The sequence below is a fragment of the Podarcis muralis genome, chromosome 11 (assembly GCF_964188315.1).
Source record: "Podarcis muralis chromosome 11, rPodMur119.hap1.1, whole genome shotgun sequence".
Classification (NCBI taxonomy): domain Eukaryota; kingdom Metazoa; phylum Chordata; class Lepidosauria; order Squamata; family Lacertidae; genus Podarcis; species Podarcis muralis.
Genome location: NC_135665.1, coordinates 66,874,765 through 66,893,697, shown reverse-complemented (window position 1 = coordinate 66,893,697; position 18,933 = coordinate 66,874,765). Strand labels below are relative to the sequence as shown.

At 50.6% G+C, this 18,933-nt stretch overlaps 1 protein-coding gene across 5 annotated transcripts; it reads right to left on the bottom strand.

Annotated features, from left to right (window-relative positions):
- Positions 1-442: 442 nt before the first annotated feature.
- On the bottom strand, positions 443-10,656 carry ARHGEF39 (Rho guanine nucleotide exchange factor 39). 5 transcript variants are annotated; one of them, XM_028748527.2, is made up of 10 exons: positions 10,551-10,656; positions 8,878-9,026; positions 7,407-7,501; positions 4,221-4,341; positions 3,821-3,939; positions 3,570-3,640; positions 3,277-3,405; positions 1,125-1,354; positions 590-678; positions 443-493 (listed from the first exon to the last, which is right to left on the bottom strand). In XM_028748527.2, the coding sequence occupies exons 2-10, from the start codon at positions 9,013-9,015 to the stop codon at positions 460-462; spliced, it is 1,026 nt and encodes a 341-aa protein (XP_028604360.2). In that variant the 5' UTR covers positions 9,016-9,026; positions 10,551-10,656; the 3' UTR covers positions 443-459. The 5 variants fall into 5 exon arrangements, with proteins under 5 accessions (XP_028604360.2, XP_077792735.1, XP_077792734.1 ...); XM_077936609.1 differs by having other exon boundaries at positions 590-661; XM_077936608.1 differs by lacking the exon at positions 10,551-10,656 and adding an exon at positions 10,133-10,543.
- Positions 10,657-18,933: the final 8,277 nt, after the last annotated feature.

The following is an 18,933-nucleotide window of genomic DNA, read 5'->3' as shown; positions in this document are numbered from 1 at the left end:
GGATTGTCATGTTTTATACAGTCATGAAGGTAAAATGCAGATTTTAAAAGTTCAAAGCTTGTTCAAGCCAAGGGAAACTTGCACCTTTTGTTCCCAGCCATCTTGGAGTGAGACTGCTGATGCAGCTCAAGCCAGATGGACATTTTGCTCCTCCACCTGACTATGCTTAAGGCTCAGGTGCCTCTGCAGCCTGAATAGGCAGAGTGGCCTTGCAGGTAGCAGCTCCAATGAACAGGCCAATTCTGGACATCTTGCAGGTCTCCAGGTAGAGTCAAGGGGAAGCAAAAGCAAGGATGGGCCAGTGCTAGGTCAGGTTGGGCCTTGGGCCGCGGCTTCCAAAGAAGGGCAATGGTGGCTTTGGTAACCAGTGGTTTCTATGTAATCCGCACAGCCGTTGGCACCCACTGGCCTGGTCCTGGCTTGTCTGGCCCCAGCAGGAAGGGGCCCTGTGCAGGTCCTCTATTCAGCAAGAGGGGAGTCCATCTGCAGCTGCCTGTAAGTGGAAAGGGAAGGAGGTGAGTTCTGGATCTCAAAAAACACAAGCCGAGCAACGTCTCCACAGTCAGCAGAGGGGCGGGGTGTAGCCTACCTGACAGCAGTCAACAGGGTCTGGTGCCATTCATGAAAGTCCTCCTGATTACACGACATCAGCAGCAACGTCCTGTGGGGGAAGGAGACCTGGAAGAAGGGAAGCATTGCTGGGAGATGGCAAGCTCTTGGGCTAAGGCAGGAGGTTGGGCCACAGAAATGGCCCAGGTAAAGGTGGTCCAGGACTTCCATCTCAAGGCAGCCCATGACGGGGGGTGCTTGGAGGCCTGCCAGAAGCCCAGAAAAGCACTGCCTGTCCCTTTGTGGCAGAGCAGCAGCCCCCCATCCCCACCCATTTCTTGGACCTTTGGGTGTTTGTTCCTGTGTGCGCACGCAAACACACCCCAGCAGCTCCCCGTTGTTGTTACAGCAGACTTGCTTCAGCCAGCTTGTTGCCTCTCTGCCCCTTGCACCTGCCCTGATGCTGCTGCCACAGGATTTACCCAGCAGGCCAAGTGTGGACCCCCCAAGTGAGGTGGTCGGGACAAGGACTTCCTACACCAAGGCAGAATTTGCTGGGTTTGGGAAGAACTTACACTGAGCAGCCCCCCTTGGCTCTGCGTGTGACCGAAGACTTTCTGCACCGTGCCTTGCCTGAGAGGGAGGACGGCCTGGCAGGCAAACTTGTGTGCGTTCCAGGGGTGGAGCGGGTGGCAGGGCTTGGTCACCAGCAAGATGTCGGAGAAGAGGAAGAACATCCGGCGCTGCAGCTCCTCCCCCTTGGGGGGCACCACCGATAGCCAGCCTTCCCGGAGAAACCAGCGCCCTGTGACAAAATGTGGGGCCACAGAGGCCAATTGGGGTGTTGGGACTGCTGGAGTCAGGCAACCTCCCCAGACCCACTGAGACAAAAGCTCCCATCAGACAAAAGGCTCCCTGACAGGCCGGGACCCTGTTGGGCCTGTAAGCTGCTCTCATGACCTTTTCAGCCATCAGTGCATGGCTGTCTTGATGAGACTCTGCCCTCTTTCTCCCCAGCATGGAGGAGGTTTGCTACTGTCACACCGGAGGAATCTGCTGAGATTACCAGGCTCCCCTACTTCACAGGGTGGTTGCGAGGATAAAAGGGGGACAGGGAGAACCACGTATGTCGCCTTGTATTCCTTGGAGAAAAGGTGGGACACAAAGGCAAAACCAACAATAGCCAGAGCACAGGTTGACTTGCACACCAGCCCTTCCAGGGCGGCATAAGGGCTTCTCACTCCCGACTGGCCCTTGCAGGGACCTGGTGACCCTTCGCCTGAGTATCTTTCCCTGTCTCTTGGGTTTCCCTCCAGCTTTTCATCTGTGACAAAACTGACCAGGAGGTCCTTAGCCACAGAGAACAGGGAGAGGAAGGACAAGGGAAAGGGGCAAGCCCACCCACCCCTATGCACTGGGGTGGATAAAGCCTGGAGGTGGGAGCAACAAGGGGGCAGAGCAGCCCTGTGCACGCAGGATGTGGCCGCAGATGCCTCACTGCCAGCCTGGAAAGCCCTTTCATGATAAGAGAACCAAAGCGAAGGTTTGTAAGTCACAACTAATAAACGCCCAAAAGAATCTTGCCTTCTGAGGCTGGCATGTGAGTCACCCATAGAGTAGGATTTGCCAGCATCCCTAACATGGAATCCTAGGACTGTGGCGTTGGAAGGCGACCAGAGGGTCATCTAGTCCAGCCCCTGAAATGCAGGAGTCACAGCTGCCTGAAGCTTCCCAAGCAATGCTGGATTGAGGAGCATCCCAAACCTGCAAATCCACGGGGAGCTCCTCTGTCCTCAGCGGTATAGCAACCGGACATTGGCTGTGTTGCCTTGCAGCGCCAGTACCAGGAACCAACTCCTGTGCCACCCTGCAGCTCCAATGCTGCCCTTCAGCGCCCCCCATGACGCCCTGTGGACCACCCAATGCAACCTGCGCTTTATGCCCAATGCACTGCCCCCCTCCTTGTGCTGATGGTGGGACTCTGTTGCTAAGGGCTGCTCCATGGCTGCTTGTCTTGTGAGGAGCTGAGCAGCATCCTTGATGCTGTTGCTCTTGCCTAGCTCAAAGGCCATTCCATTTCAGGTGAGGCCACTGCTCTCCCCACTGAATTATCACGGAGCAATGGATCCAACCTACAAGAAAGAAGATTCCACCTAAACTTCCTGACAGTAAGAGCTCTTCGACAGTGGAATTTGCTGCCAAGGAGTGTGGTGGAGTCTACGTCTTTGGAGGTCTTTAAGCAGAGGCTTGACAACCATATGTCAGGAGTGCTCTGATGGTGTTTCCTGCTTCGCAGGGGGTTGGACTCGATGGCCCTTGTGGTCTATTCCAACTCTATGATTCTATTCTATTCTATCCTTTTAAACTAAGCAGCAAAGCATTGGGAGAATTGCCTGAATCAGTGCAGGAGGAGGAGGTGGAATGATGGGGTCCAGGCAGAAGAAATGGGGGCTGAGCAAGGACGAGAAATGGGAGGTGGGAGTCTTTGGGGTGGAATCGCCAGAGACCACTCTGGCTCTAGCAAATGATCTCTGCTCCAGTTGCCAGAAATGTCCAGCCCCAGGAGCTGCCCGTCAGCTGCATCCCAGAGCAACACAAGCATGAACCCAAAGCGTCCTGCAGGGCCACGTTTGAGGAGCAAAGATGGGTGGTTTACCCAGCTGAAGGGTGGCTTCTTTGCTGCCTGCGCTGCCGCTTTGTCTCCTGTTACCAAAGCAGAGGACCCACCTGGAGCCAGAATCCGGGTCTTCTGTCCCTTAAGCAGCTTCTGAACCCGGCGCATCTGGTTGGCATTGTCACGGCAACGAGATATTTCCTGGACTCGGTGATATGCCTCAGAGACAGACTTCAGAACGCCTGCAAGGACCACAACATCACCTGAGACAAGGCACCCACCCACACCCAGGGGAAGTAGTTTGGAGCCTCTGTGGCTCAAGGGAGTTAATATTCTTTACTTGATTCCCCTCCCCCCGTCCTCCAGCAAGTCCCCCAGGCTGCTCACAGAAAAGTTAATATCCTACCTGTCAGCTGCTTAAAGTCAGAGCTTTCTGGGTGGGTATTTCCTACCAAATCCTTCAGCAAGTGCCTGTACCTGCCAAAGAGAGGGTGCACTGTCAGGTGGGGTGGGGAAGGAGGGGCAGGGGCACGCCTTCCGGCTCAGCCCTCCAGCAGCCTCCTCCTTGGGGCTGAGGGGGTGCAGCCAGGCTGTGGAGCCCCAGTGGGGCCAGCTGAGCAGCCCCTCCCAGATGCGATGAGCACAGCCTCCACCTACCGAGAGAGCCTCTGGAGGGGCAGCGGGAGCAGCTGTTCCAGGCAAAGGCCCCCAAACTCTGGCCGGGACTCCTGGAGCTTCTTGAAGCGGGAAAAGGGTTTGTTCTTCCGCACCTGCCTCTGGAAGGGCAAGAGAGGAGAAGCAGGAGTCACTAGCTGACCTGCCACCCACTCCCCACCCCAGGTCAGCACAGAATTGTAGAGATGGGAGGGGCTCCGAGAGGCATCTAGCCCCGCCCCCTGCAAGGCAGGAATCACAGCTAAAACATCACGGACACGGCTTGATCAGCAAAGGGCAGGAAAAGGCTCCAGGCCGGGGGGGGGGGCTGTGTGCCCAGAGCAGCTCCCTGCAAGATTCCTGCTCAAAGGGTGTGACAGGGACAGAAAGAGGAAACAGGTACCTCCAAGGTGCTCTGGGCCTTTCCCAGGTTTTCAGCATAGCAGACGTAGAGAACCAGCTGGTGGCAGAAACCCTCCAGGCCAAGCCCCAAGCGGCCTCCCTCCAGATGGAAAAGCAGAGTCCTGGGTGCAAAGCGGGAAGTTTGTGGGGGGCAATGCCACTTTACCCGTATTGCCTCACACTGGCGCTCCCCCTTGCTCCCCCCTCCCCAGCTTCCATAAGGGGCTATATGAGAGGTGGGTGCGGGACTACCCACGACACTTGTGGTTAGTGGCATATCCTGCCTTGAAGGAGATATCCTGCCTCGGAGGGGAGCTCACAGGGATTCAGAGGTGGGCTCTGTTCTGCCCCAAGGGGGGGTCGGGTTTGATATCTCAACACAGGACAAAGCTTCCTCCTGCCCGAAGGAATACTATTCAGCTGTAGGTGTCAGGGCAATTCACAACATAAAAACACAAATACATAATAAAAATATGAGCAAAACCAAACCAACAATCCCTGTTTCCACATTTAAAAGAGCATCAGGTGTCAATCAGTCAAAGGCCTGGCTGAAGAGGGACGTTTTTCACCTGGCACCCTTTTGTTGTTGTTTAGTCGTTTAGTTGTGCCCAACTCTTCGTGACCCCCTGGACCAGAGCATGCCAGGGACTCCTGTCTTCCACTGCCTCCCGCAGTTTGGTCAGACTCATGTTTGTAGCTTCGAGAACACTATCCAACCATCTCATCCTCTGTCTTCCCCTTCTCCTTGTGCCCTCCATCTTTCTCAACATCAGGGTCTTTTCCAGGGAATCTTCTCTTCTCATGAGGTGGCGAAAGTATTGGAGCCTCAGCTTCAGGATCTGTCCTTCCAGTGAGCACTCAGGCAGTCCATGGGAATCTCAAGAGTCTCCTCCAGCACCATAATTCAAAAGCATCAATTCTTTGGCGATCAGCCTTCTTGATGGTCCAGCTCTCACTTCCATACATCACTACTAGGAAAACCATGGCTTTAACTATATGGACCTTAGTTGGTAAGGTGATGTCTCTGCTTTTTAAGACGCTGTCTAGGTTTGCCATCGCCTTTCTCCCAAAGAGCAGGCATCTTTTAATTTCGTGACTGCTGTCACCATCTGCAGTGATCATGGAGCCCAAGAAAGTAAAATCTCTCACTGCCTCCATTTCTTCCCCTTCTATTTGCCAGGAGGTGATGGGACCAGTGGCCATGATCTTCGTTTTTTTGATGTTGTGCTTCAGACCTTATTTTGCGCTCTCCTCTTTCACCCTCATTAAACGGTTCTTTAATTCCTCCTCACTTTCTGCCATCAAGGTTGTGTCATCTGCATATCTGAGGTTGTTGATTTTTCTTCCGGCGATCTTAATTCCGGCTTGGGATTCATCCAGCCCAGCCTTTCGCATGATGAATTCTGCATATAAGTTAAATAAGCAGGGAGACAATATACAGCCTTGCCATACTCCTTTCCTAATTTTGAACCAACCAGTTGTTCCATATCCAGTTCTAACTGTAGCTTCTTGTCCCACATAGAGATTTCTCAGGAGACAGATGAGGTGATCAGGCACTCCCATTTCTTTAAGAACTTGCCATAGTTTGCTGTGGTCGACACAGTCAAAGGCTTTTGCATAGTCAATGAAGCAGAAGTAGATGTCTTTCTGGAACTCTCTAGCTTTCTCCAAAATCCAGCGCATGTTTGCAATTTGGTCTCTGGTTCCTCTGCCTCTTCTAAATCCAGCTTGCACTTCTGGGAGTTCTCGGTCCACATACTGCTTAAGCCTGCCTTGTAGAATTTTAAGCATAACCTTGCTAGCTTGTGAAATGAGTGCAATTGTGCGGTAGTTGGAGCATTCTTTGGCACTTCCCTTCTTTGGGATTGGGATGTAGACTGATCTTCTCCAATCCTCTGGCCACTGCTGAGTTTTCCAAATTTGCTGGCATATTGAATGTAGCACCTTAACAGCATCATATTTTAAAATTTTAAAACCAGATATGGCGCCTAAAGGTGTATAATGAAGGTGCCAGCCGAACCTCCCTGGGGAGAGCATTCCACAAATGGGGAGCCACTGCAGAAAAGACCCGTTTTTGTGTTGCCACCCTCTGGACCTCTCATGGAGGAGGCGCACAAGGAGGTACACTCAGTGGATGATCTCAGGATCTGGGTAGGTTCATATGGAATATTTTCAGCACATTGTTCACATGTGAGTTTTGCACAGTGCTAAAATTAGGGCTGGGCGATATCTGGTTTTCAACATCAGGCTATATCAGCAGCTAACCATCTGATATACTGGTATCTCATGATGTCTGAAATAAGGAGGGGTGGCTGGGCTGTGGCGGGAGGGAAGCTTTTTGCTGCATGATCTCCATGCTCTTTCTTAGAGCACCAGGTTGTCCTTCCCAACAATGTGCACAATCGAGGCGCCTGGGCTGGGTAGGATGGGAGGGAGCAGAAGAAGTGACCAGGAGAAGGAAGGAAGGAAGGAAGGAAGGAAGGAAGGAAGGAAGGAAGGAAGGAAGGAAGGAAAGAAAGAAAGAAAGAAAGAAAGAAGGCAGTGCTGTTTCTTAAAGTACCAACACTGCAGTTAAGGGGAGGTGCTGAGGCTGACTTCTCAAATTTTTCACAATTATATTGCCCCCTGGAATTTTGAAGGCTGTTCAGAGCGAACTGCTGGGTCAAATATTGCAATGTGAGCTTCAAACCGGATTTGAACTATGTATTGGTACATCGCACAGGCCTAGCTAAGATGTTGTCCCAAAGGCCAAAATCCGGCCAGGGGCAGCGGTTGTCCCAAATATCTGAGGAGACAGCTGACTCCCCCAATTTCCTTTACAGATCCATGTCTGTCATTTGAGAGCCTACTCTAGTCCACACATATCAGGTTGAGAGGCAGCATTGTGGTTCTTGCAAAGAGGACTTCCAAGTGTCTGTTTAGTCTGATTGAAATGTAATCTGAAAATTTAAGAGGGTGCAATCGCCTCCATCATAAAGCTAACCCCTAAACCCAGCTCCCATTTACCCCCACCCATATTAAACAGTCAGGAGGTGTCTCAGTGTACTGAGGTTTGGAAAATGTGGGCTACAGAACCAGACAGGATACAGAGCAGGAAGTTAGAGGAACTCTCAGAGCCCACTGCCACCACCCAACAGACCCATGCTACCCCACCCATCGACAAAGGCTCCCGCGGAGGGTCCCTTACCGGCTGGCAGAGCAGATGGACTCCAGGCACCCGAAGATAGCCTCCTGATCCGCTGGCTTCAAGGTCCCTTTGGCCTTCAGGATGGCCACAAAGTACTAACAAGAGACATGCAAAGCAGTTACTCCTCCCCAGATACAAAGACTTTTCTAACTAACCTAACCCTTGACTGGATATATGCATGTTCAGGTCACAATCAAGGGGGAACATTGCTACATACTGTAAATGACGGCATCCTACAGCAGTTGGTGATGTGACTGACCAGAGGGGTGACCATGCTGAACTACATCTTAAAGTGGGGCCCATAGCTTGGTGTGACATGTGCTGTTGAACCAACCAGTGACATCAGGCAGAGTGCTGCCCAACGTTAAGTGGGCAATTGTCAAGAAAGTATGGCACCTTTACATTGGAATTCAAAAGCGAGGAGTCTGGTAAGAAGGAAGTTGAACAAGAAAATGATGGTGGCCAGATTTACCCAGAATGCTTGTGGGTCGTTCAAAGCCACAGCAATAGCAGTTCAGTTAGAACACAGTAGAGGGCAGAAAGGCCTCCTTCAGAAAATGGAAGGCCTGTCCAAACAAGGACAACAAAAAGGAAAGTCAACTTGGGCCAAAGAAATGCAAGCAGACAATCAGGGATGCAAAGGGGGGGGGGGATACGAAAGAAAGAGAATTTGAAGAGCCAACTGCTAGAAACAAAGGCCCACAAAACCATTTCAATACATTATTGTATGGCCAACCAATGAAGCGGAGTGTTGGAAGACTCAAAGCTAGAAAAAAGGAAACCCTTCTTCATACTGCTATATCACAATGTCTGAAATAAGGATGGAACTATGTAGAGGCATTGGCTGCCTTCACAGTTTTCCCCACATTGTGATTTTTGCATTATGGTTCACAATATATCGCCAAGTCAAAAATTATGAAACCATTATCATGATATGGACATTAAACTGGTTTTGGATAATATATATCACCCAGCCCCATTGATGGTGACTAACTGCAGTGGCTACATTCCACCTCCACTGTCGTGGGCAGTTTGTCTCTAAACAATATCAGTTGCTGGGACTCCGAAGTTGGGAGAGCATGGCTGTTGCACCCTGATCCTGCTAACGGATTTCCCATTTGGTTGGTCACTATGAGAAGGGGCTGGACTAGGTGGGCCCACTTGGGCCTGATCCAGCTGCAGCTGCAGTGCTCTGCTTATGTTCTTAGGAGCCCTGCCAGCGCCAAGAGAAGGCTGCAGTGCTCAGGGCTTGAGGGTGGTGAGAATCTGCCTTCTCCTTTCTGCTCTCTCCCTGCACCATTTGGCTGCTAACAGCAACAAAGAAAAAGCAGCACACCACTGAAAAAAGCGAGCCAGGAAGCCGGGTCAGCTTGCTCCTTCAAGAAAGAGCTGGGAGCAGAATGGCACCCTTAGTCCTGCACAGTATCTGAGCTCAGAGAAAGGTCCAGGGCCCTGCAGCCCAGCTTCTCACCGTGGCTACCAAGCCCAGCTGCTCCAGGTACTGCTGCTCTGTTTCCACCAGTTCCTTAGCCGTCCGACAGCGCTTCCTCTCCCACCGGGCTCTCTGCTCTTCCACCGGGTGGCAGCTGCTCCCAAGGGTGCTGGTCATTGTGTGTTTCTCTTGGGGAGAAAAAGAGAAGCCTTGAAAAGAAAGTTGCTCCAGCCAGCCCATACTAAGGATCATTAGGAAAAGGACTGGGAATAAAGCTTCAGATATGAGAACGATGTCTGTGTATGAACTCTCTCCTAAGAGGAAATGCTGCAACATTAGGGACTTTCTAGTTTAGAGAAAAGGTAAGTAAAAGTGGGCGGGGCATGATAGAAGTTAAAAGATAATGCAAGGGATGGAGAACATAAGAAGAACCTGCAAAACCCACAAGCAGGACATGAGCACAACAGCAGTACTCCCCTCACCTGCAATTCTCAGCACCTGGCATTGTCAGAGCTCTACCACCTCCAGCCTTCCAGCTTGCTCCCCAGCTCTTCCTCCTTCCCTGACCTTAAGCCTGCACAAGGTCGAGAGTAGGAGTCAGGGACAAAGCTCCCGTATTACAATTTGGGGCCATCCATTGAAGCAGGCTGCTGGAAGCCTCAGGACACACAAAAAGAACTTCATCACATGGCACATAGTTACACTATGGAACTGGCTCTCACAGGAGGCCGTGATGGACAGCAACTTTAATAGATTCAAAAGAGGATTAGACAAATTCCTGGAGGAGAGCTGGACTTTCTGTGGATACTATCCTTGATGACTGTGTTGCCCCTCCATGGTCAGAGGCACAGTTGCTGCCTTGCTTGCAGGCTTCTCATGAGGCCCCTGGCAGCCCCTATGAGAACAAGAGGGGCCTTTAGCTTAGTTCAGCAGGACTCTTAGGCAAGTACCTGATCTTTGGTTCTTCACCAGGCACTATCCAGAATCAACACAAGCCAGTGTGCAGCCCTTTGGCACACAGGTCAGACGCAAGCACACAGCGAATGGAATCACAGTCCATTATTCTTCAAAGCGCTACCAATGAACATGGCATAATACAGAATAAGAGGGGAAAGAACATGGGCTGGGGAGAAATGCAGGCGTGTGAGGGTCCCTGCCTTGAGTTCAGAGGAAGCGCACCAGCCTTGCACGAGGCCCGGGCAGCAGCTTCCCCCACCCGGTCGGAAGGCACAAAGCAGCCCCGAAAGCGGCAACGTGGAACCGGGAGGGCCTTGCTCCAAAGTCAGCCACGAACCTCGCTGATAAAATGGGGAGGTGGGGGGGGCAGGGCGAGGACAGGACCTGGAGCTCCTTGGAGGAAGGTGGGGGGCAAACGCCAGCGAGCCCCGCTCTTGCCCGGGCTGGGCAGGCTTCCCCGGGGTCCCCCGCAGCCCTTCGGAAATGGGGCCGCTTCGCTCCTTCCGGGGACCCCGAGAGCAGAGGCTCCCCGAGAGTCCAGCCGACTCAGGTCTACTCGGAAGCAAGTCCGACTATAAGCGGAGTCCGCATGGCGGCTCCGTGTAAGGCAGAAGAGTCCCCGCGCGTGGCGGGCGGGTGGCTTGCGGGTGGGAAGCCCCCGAGGCAGCGGGAGAGCCGGGCGGGGCGGGGGGTCCCTCAGCGGAGCCAAGGGGGTCCGAGGAAGCCCCCTGCCTGCGGCGCCGCCGCTCCCCTACCTTGCTCCGTCCAGCGGCGCCCGCCAAGCGTTCAAACGGCCAGCTGGCCCGGCCCCTTCCGGGCGCCTCCTCGGGCAGGCGGGCGGGGCTGGACTCGGGGGGCGGACTCGGGGGTCGCCCGAAGGGCTCTTGGTACACAGTAGATGCCTCCCCTTCTCCGCCCCCCATAGGATTGCCCGGCAATTGTTCTTCTTTCTTTCTTTTTTAATCATAAATGTATTCATAGAATCATAGCACTGTAGAGTTTGATGGGACCCGAGTCTAACAGCCTGCAATGCAGGAATCTCAGCCGAAGAATTTCTTTCAGATGGCCATCTCTGCTTAAAAACCTCCCGTGAAGGAGAGTCCATCACCTCCTGAGGGAGACTGGTCCACTGTCTAATAGGTAAAAGGTAAAGGTAAAGGACCCCTGGACAGTTAAGGCCAGGCAAAGGCGACTGGAGTTGCGACCATGGCGTTTGTCCACAGGCAGCTTTCCGGGTCATGTGGCCAGCAGGACTAAACCGCTTCTGGCCAACGGGACACCGTGACGGCCGCAGCAGCACCTGGTATGCTTTCCAACTGCTAGGTTGACTGAGATAGCTCTTTCTGTCAAAAAGTTCATCCTGGTGTTTCATCAGGCTCTAGCTGATCAAGTCCTACACTGCAGAGCAGAAGAAAGAAAGCTTGCTGCATCTTCCCTGTGACTGCCCTTGAGATATTTGGAGATGTCTATCATATCTCCTCAGTCTCCTCTTCTCCAGGCTAAACATACCCAGCTCCCTCAACCACTCCTCATAAGGCTTGGTGGTTTCTTTTTTTATATATAAATTTTTTATTAGGGTTTTTACAATATTACAAAATAGAAAAAGAAAAAAGAAAAAATACAAATAAAAAAAATAAGTTGTGAAATGTATGCGTTTTTAATATTTTTTCTTTTTACGTTTTTCTTTTTGTTTGTATAAAATGGAAAACTTTAATAAATATCTTATAAAAAAATACAAATAAAAACAGTTAAAACAGTCAATCTTTTCATCATTTATTTTTCATTTACTTGTTTCCTGGACCTCCTCATACCTCCCTTTTTTGTATTCCAGTTCTATTTATTAGTTCAGCAGTTTCTTTCCCTCTTTATTTTACCCTGATCTTTAATCTTAAATCATTATAACCTTGAATTTTTACTTATAAAAAACCATTTTTTCATATTATTTTATACCATTACAGCTAGAAACCACTTAATTTCAATCCAACATCATTCTAACATTCATTAATTTTACAATATCTCTGTAGATAGTCTTTAAATTTCTTCCAGTCTTCTTCCGCTGACTCTTCTTCCTGGTCTCGGATCCTGCCAGTCATTTCCGCCAACTCCATGTAATCCATCACCTTCATCTGCCATTCTTCCAGAGTGGGTATATCTTGTGTCTTCCAATACTTTGCAATAAGTATTCTTGCTGCTGTTGTAGCGTACATAAAGAAAGTTCTATCCTTCTTTAACACCGATTGGTCAACTATGCCCAGGAGAAAGGCCTCTGGTTTCTTCAAGAAGGTATATTTAATATTTAAATACCTTTTTCAATTCATTATATATCGTCTCCCAGAAAGCCTTAATCCTTGGGCACGTCCCCCAAAGGAGAAAGAACATAAGGCTTGGTTTTCAGACCCTTGATCATCTTGGTTGCCCTCCTCTGTACATGTTCCAGCTTGTCAATATCCTCCTTAAATTGTGGCTCCCAGAACATTACACAGGACTCAGAATGCAGTCTGAGCAAAGCAGAATGGTCCCAGGGGGAGGTTACCGTGGGGCGAGTCGAGGGTCGGCAGACAGTCCTCCACAGGCGAAGTGGGGTCCACAGCGAGGAGCCGGGCAAGGACAGGAACTCTCGAGGAACAGGACAGGGTGCTGGCCGAAACAGCTCTTCAACGACGTTGCTCCCGCAACCTGAGACCGGGCTGACTCACCTTTATCTTTTCTGAGGCCAGGGGCGGTCCCCGCCCCCCGGAGACCCGCCTCTCCTGGCCTTAAGGCGAGCACTCCTCCTGGGAGAAACCAGTTCCCTCCGCCTCTCTGCCCTGAGTCTCTGCAGCTCAGGAGAGGCTGGAGGGTTACTGGACCCAGGGGGAGACTCACCTTCCCCTGACAGGGCTGGGAGAGGCGCACCTGTAGGCACTGTGTCCTCAACCACCTCCGGAGCCAGAGTGGATTCACCTGGTGCCTGCTCCTGAGGATCCAGCACAGGTGCAGGTGCTTCAGATCCAAGGCCCTGCCCCAGTTCAGCCGGCCCTGGAGGCGGGGACTCCTGTGCAGGCTGGGGTTCCTCCGGTTCAGCCTCTGAGGCCATCACAGGTACCATGACTTCTCTTGAATGGAATACTATACTTCTGTTGATGCAGCCTAGAACAGCATTAACTTTATTTGCTGCTGCATCACACTGCTGACTCTTCTTCAGCTTGTGGTCTAGACTTCTTGATCCTTCTCACTACTAGGAAGGCTGGTGTCCCCCATCCTATATTTGTTCATCTCATAGGAGCCAACTCCTATGGGCTGTGAGGGCTTTGGCCCCCACAATAAAATGTTTGAGGGGGCTGGGCCCCCACAAATTTGATGGGCATTCCTTCCCAAGGAGCAGAAGCAGGTCTTTTCTGCCCTCCTTCCTGGTTTCCAGCCCATCTCACCTTTGCTTTGTACTGATCTTTGTCCTGCCTTATTGACCAGCCCTTCCCTCTTCATAGGATCAAGGTTGCATCCGTTTTCTGAAGGAAAAGAAACCATGATTAAAAATAAATATATTGGCAGTGCAGATTTATTTATTTAGCGTTCCAATTTCTCTCTGCCCAGGGATGGTTGCAGCTGGCAGAGCCATGTGTTACTGATGCCACCCAGGCCTCCAATGATAAATGTGGGTCAAAGAGAAGCCCCAGGCTCCCCACCTGCTCTTTCAAAGGGAGCGCAGCCCTTTCCAGGACACGCTTTGCACCCAGTTCCAGGGCCTGAGAGCCGCCAGTCCACAACACCTCTGCCTTGTCAGGATTCAGTCACCGTTTATTGCCCCTCACCCAGATATACCTATGGCAGGTACAGGTACTGAACAGATAACGAAATGTCATTAAGGGGGGGGGGGACAAGTGGCAAACAAGCATTGCATAATACAGACACATGGATCCAATAAAATATGTAGTAACCTTTGATTTATTTTTATCTATTATACAAAATGTATATGCTGTTTAATTGTAACAAAACCTTTAAGTGGTGTACAAGAAATCATTAAAGTCACTTCAGGCATTCAGGATCATTTTGCTGTTTGTCCCTGTGGGGTCAGAGGCAGCAGCAAGTGTTGGGTCTCCTCCTCCTCTGTTTTCTCCTTTGATCAGTAGCTTTTCTTAACCATCAACCGACCTCAGAGGCTTTTAACTGCATGGCAATGCTGAGGATGAACAAAATTAAGTAATTTTTGCAAGATAGCCTATTAGCCTAATGAAAATATTTTCAATGTGACAGGCTTTGACATTTTGTGTCATTTTATTTGAACCATTTCAGAAAATACTAAATTCCCTTGCTCAAAAGCATCTTTTACCACTGGGATCAGTGGAATGGTAGTTTCCTAAAAAGTGTGACCCTTCTGGGTGTTGCATCCTTATTTGGCACCCAGGGAGCGCCAGGCCAACAGAAGCCGCCAGGCCAACAGAAGCCACCAGGCCAGCCCTCGCTGCCCATGCTGCTAGGCATGTGCAAACAGGTGTGGAGGGTTGACGGAGCCCATGCACCAGCTCAGCCCTGGGCCCTGGAGCCAAGCGGGGGTCCTAGCCACTCATACAGGGTGGCTGGGGATGTGGTGGCAAGGGCAAGCCAGGCTCCAGGGCTCAGAGACCCCCGGCAGCAGGCAGGGCAGGGGAGTGATCCTTGGGGGGGGGCGGGTCTGGCTTCCATCCTGTAAAAATCATGCGCCCAGGGCTCTGCTCTCACCCACCCCCACCCCACTACACCCATGCTTCTGCAGTTTGTGTGAAAATGGCAAGCATGTGGATGGATGGGTTATGCCAATCACATGTGCTCCTGGGTACCTCACCAAAGACTCCTGAGTAAGCCATGGAATATGAGGAGGGGGCTCTGTTCCCCTTCCCAGCCAGGATAGGACCTTTGCTTTCTGATGTGGTTCCTTCTGACCAAGAACCACTCTGGTCACTCTTCTGTCTGCAGCATGTCCTGGAACTGCAGGCAACCACCTCTTGCATTGCCAAACAAGCTCAATGTCCCAGTAACTGCATCATTGCTTGCTTAGCTCCCTATTTTCTGTGCTTATAATCTACCAAATTTTTTGCTCTATAAGACTCACTTTTTCCCTCCTAAAAAGTAAGGGGAAATGTGTGTGCGTCTTATGGAGCGAATGCAGGTTGTGCAGCTATCCCAGAAGCCAGAACAGCAAGAGGGATCGCTGCTATTCTGGCTTCTGGGATTCAGAATATTTTTTTCTTGCTTTCCTCCTCCAAAAACTAGGTGCGTCTTATGGTCTGGTGTGTCTTATAGAGCGAAAAATACGGTATTTTCTTTGCTAAAGTGGTTATCTTTGTCCCCAGGGCTTTCTGAGCCTCTCTTCTAGGCCTTGAAATGCTGCTGAAAGGAGTGGGGTGGTGATGGACTTCAGGGGTGATCCTGGAAACTACAGGCTGCTCAGCTTAATGTATAACTTGAGAAAATTGGTAGAAAGTATTGTTAAGGATAAAATAACTAAGCACATAGAAGAACAAGCCCTACTGAAGCAAAGCCAGCATGGCTTCTGCAAGGGAAAGTCCTGTTCCATTAATCTATTTGGGTTATTTGGGAGTGTCAACAAGCATAAAGATAAAAGTGACCTGGCTGACATGGTGCACTTGGACTTTAAAAAAACTTAAAAACTTAAAAAAAACTTTCAACAAGCCAAAGACTTGTGAGTACGGTAAGCTTAGCAGCCATGGACTAAGAGGCAAGGAGGTCCCCTTGTAGATCAGGAATTCGTTAAGTTGCAGAAAGAAGAGAGTGGGAACAGTGGTGAAGCTGCATGCCCCGGCACTGGGGGCAGAGTGTGCGTCCTGGGGACAAGGTGCTGCCTGTGGGGCCGTGACACCAGGCGCGGTGTGTGTGGGGGTGCGCAGCACATGTCCGGGGGGCTGCTGCGATGGTACCTCCCTCCCTGATGGTGCTGGTGTCGGTGCACTCCCCCTGCCCCCCTATTCCTCTGCCAGTGAGTAGGAGTAAATGGACAGTACTCCAAATGGAGAGAAGCAAACAGTGGAGTCCCCAAAGGTAAAAGGTAAAGATAATAGACCACTGGACAGTTAAGTCCAGTCAAAGGCAACTATGGGGTGCAGTGCTCATCTCGCTTTTCAGGCTGAGGGAGCTGGCGTTTGTCCATAGACAGCTTTCCTGGTCATGTGACCAGCATGAGTAAATTGCTACTGGCACACGGAGGACTGTGACAAGTGACAGAGCGCATGGAAACTGGGTGTGTGCTTTTTTACTTGTTCATAAATGAGTAACAGTACTGGAGTCCTGTGTCCAGTTCTGAGCAGCACATTTTAAGAAGGATATTGACAAACTGGAAGGTGTGCAGAGGAGGGCAACCAAGATGATAAAGTGTCTAGAAACCAAGCATTATAAGGAGCAGCTTAAAGAGTTGGGTATGTTTAGCCTTGAAAAGAGGAGACACAACAGCCATCTTCAAATATCTGAAGGGCTGTCACGGGGAATGAGTTGGAATGAGTTTGTTTTCTGCTGTTCTGGAGGGTATAACTCACCAATGGATTCAAGGTACAAGAAAGGAGGTTCCAACTAAACATCAGGAAAAACTTTCTGATGGTAATAGCTGTTCAACAGTGGAACAGACTCCCTCAGGAGATTGTGGACTCTCCTTTCTTGGAGGTTTTTAAGCACATGTTGGATGACCAACTGTCAGGTGGGGCAGAAGTAAGTGGCCAGGTTGCTCACTGAGGCAGGTTAATCTATCTCTCATTTAAATCAGAACCAGTGAAAGTCTGTGTGAGTGTCTGGAGGCGGTTGGAGGATGGATGGCGCCTAACGGAATGAAGTTGAATCCCAGCAAGACAGAAGACTGTTTCTGAGGGGCAGGGGACTCCCTGGTCCTGAATGGTATAACTGTGTCCTTGAAGTACCAGGTGTGCAGCCTGGGGGTCATTTTGGACTCACAACTGTCCATGGAGGTGCAGGTCAATTCTGTGTCCAGGGCAGCTGTCTCCCAGCTCCATCTGGTACGCAGGATGAGACCCTACCTGCCTGCAGACTGTCTCACCAGAGTGGTGCATGCTCTGGTTATCTCCCGCTTGGACTACTGCAATGCGCTCTATGTGGGGCTCCCTTTGAAGGTGACTTGGAAACTACAATTAATCCAGAATGTGGCAGCTAGACTGGTGACTGGGGGCGGCCGCCGAGACCATATAACACTGGTTCTAAAGGATCTTCACTGCCCCACAGGACTTTTCTGAGCACAGTTCAACATGTTGAAGCTGACCTTTAAATCCCTAAATGGCCTCAGCCCTGTATACTTGAACGAGTGTCTCCACCCCATCTTCCAGCCCAGACACTGAGGTCCAGCTCTGATGATCTTCTGGCAGTTCCCTCACTGAGAGAAATGAAGTTACAGGGAACCAGGCAGAAGACCTTCTCAGCAATGACACCTTTCCTGTGGAATGGCCTCCCATCAGATTTCAAGGAGATAAAGAACTACACAACATTTAGAAGACATCTGAAGGCATCCCTGTATCTGGAAGTTCTTAATGTTTGACATTTTATCATTGTTTTTATGTGTTGAAAGCCAACCAGAGTGGTTGGGGCAATCCAGCCAGATGGGCAGGCTATAAATTATTATTATTAATAAATAATAATAATAATAATAATAATAATAATACCAATCGTGGCCTGACTGCACTGGTTGCCAATTAGTTTCTGGGACCAATGCAAAGTGCTGGTTTTGACCTGTAAAGCCGTAAGCAGCTCAGGAGCACAATACATCAAGGACGGCCCTTCCCCATATGAACCCACCCAGACCCTGCAATCATCATCAGAGCCCTTCTTTGTCTGCCTCCTCTATGCAAGGTCTGGAGGGTGGCAACACGTGAATGAACCTTCTGCAGTGGCTCCCATTTGTGGAATATTCCTCCTAGGGAGGTTTGCCTGGCACCTTTGTTACATGTTGTTAGATACCAGGTGAAAACTTTCCTCTATGATCAGGCCTTTAGCTTTTAAGTATCTGTGGCCTTTTAGAAGTGGGTGGGACATTTTTAATGGTTTTCTCTTTCCTCTTGGTTTCCTCTTGTTTCTAAGGGTTTGGTGTTTTGTTTTTTTGGTTGGTTGGTTGGTAAGTTGTTTTGAACAAGATAAAATTACTAACAAGTTTAATAAATAATAATAATAATAATGTGTAGTATGTGAAAACCAAAAGTTTATTTTAGGATTGATATGACGACAAATTCCAGGGAGTGGAGTGGGCAGTATTAATCTTTGCAAGAGAACACAACAAAGGGTCTTATGCCACAACAAATGTTAGTCTTCAAGCTGCAACAAGACTCTCTGTTTGGTTAGTGAGAGGTGGAGATCCTGCATGATTTGCACTCCAAAATATGGAGGTGTGGCAGCATTCACAGGTGAACATTCTCACCTGCCCTCTTGCATTGGGATGTGGCCACCTTCCCTCTTACACCATTTCCAAGGCTTGAAGGGAGACCTGCTGTTGCAGCTCCTTCTGAGATCAGTTTGGGAGCTGAGTCTCCACCCCACAGGATCAGTGCACCTGAGAATCCTCAGCAGCTGCTGGGGCCTCACCACTGAATGACCCCACTAGTTCTGGCAGGCAGGCAGCTCCAAACCATCCATTAAAGTAGGAGCATTAGAGTCTGCTGTCTAGCTCACTACTGTCTACTCTGACTGGCAGCTGCAGTTCCCCAGAGTTTCAGGTAGGAACCCTTTCCTTTGCCCTACCTGGAGATAGTGCCAGCCAGGGATTGAACCTGCAACCTTCTGCATGCAAGCAGGCAAATGCTCTGCAACTGAGCTAAATCTCTTTGGTGCCCCACAATGCAGCAGAGCAATGCTCTATTGGAGACTCTGGGTCATTGTGGGTAATTTAGACTGGTGGCTACCAAGCTCCGAAGGGGCCTTTAAGACAAAGAGAGGCTCTGTAGGAGCAGCTGAGAGGAGTAAGCCGGCTGGTGCGTCTCAGGGGCGACCATGGCCGAGGGTGTCCTGGCGAGCGCTGGGAAGAACGGCACCAGGGCAGGGCAGAGCTCCCAGGCTCAGCCGGGAGATAGTCCCCCAGAGCCAGGAGCCAGGAGGGGGCGCTTTCAGCCCGCGGGGCTCCCCGGAGGAGGCGGCGGTAGCAGCGACAGGTCCTGGCTATAAAAGGGCGCGCCCGCC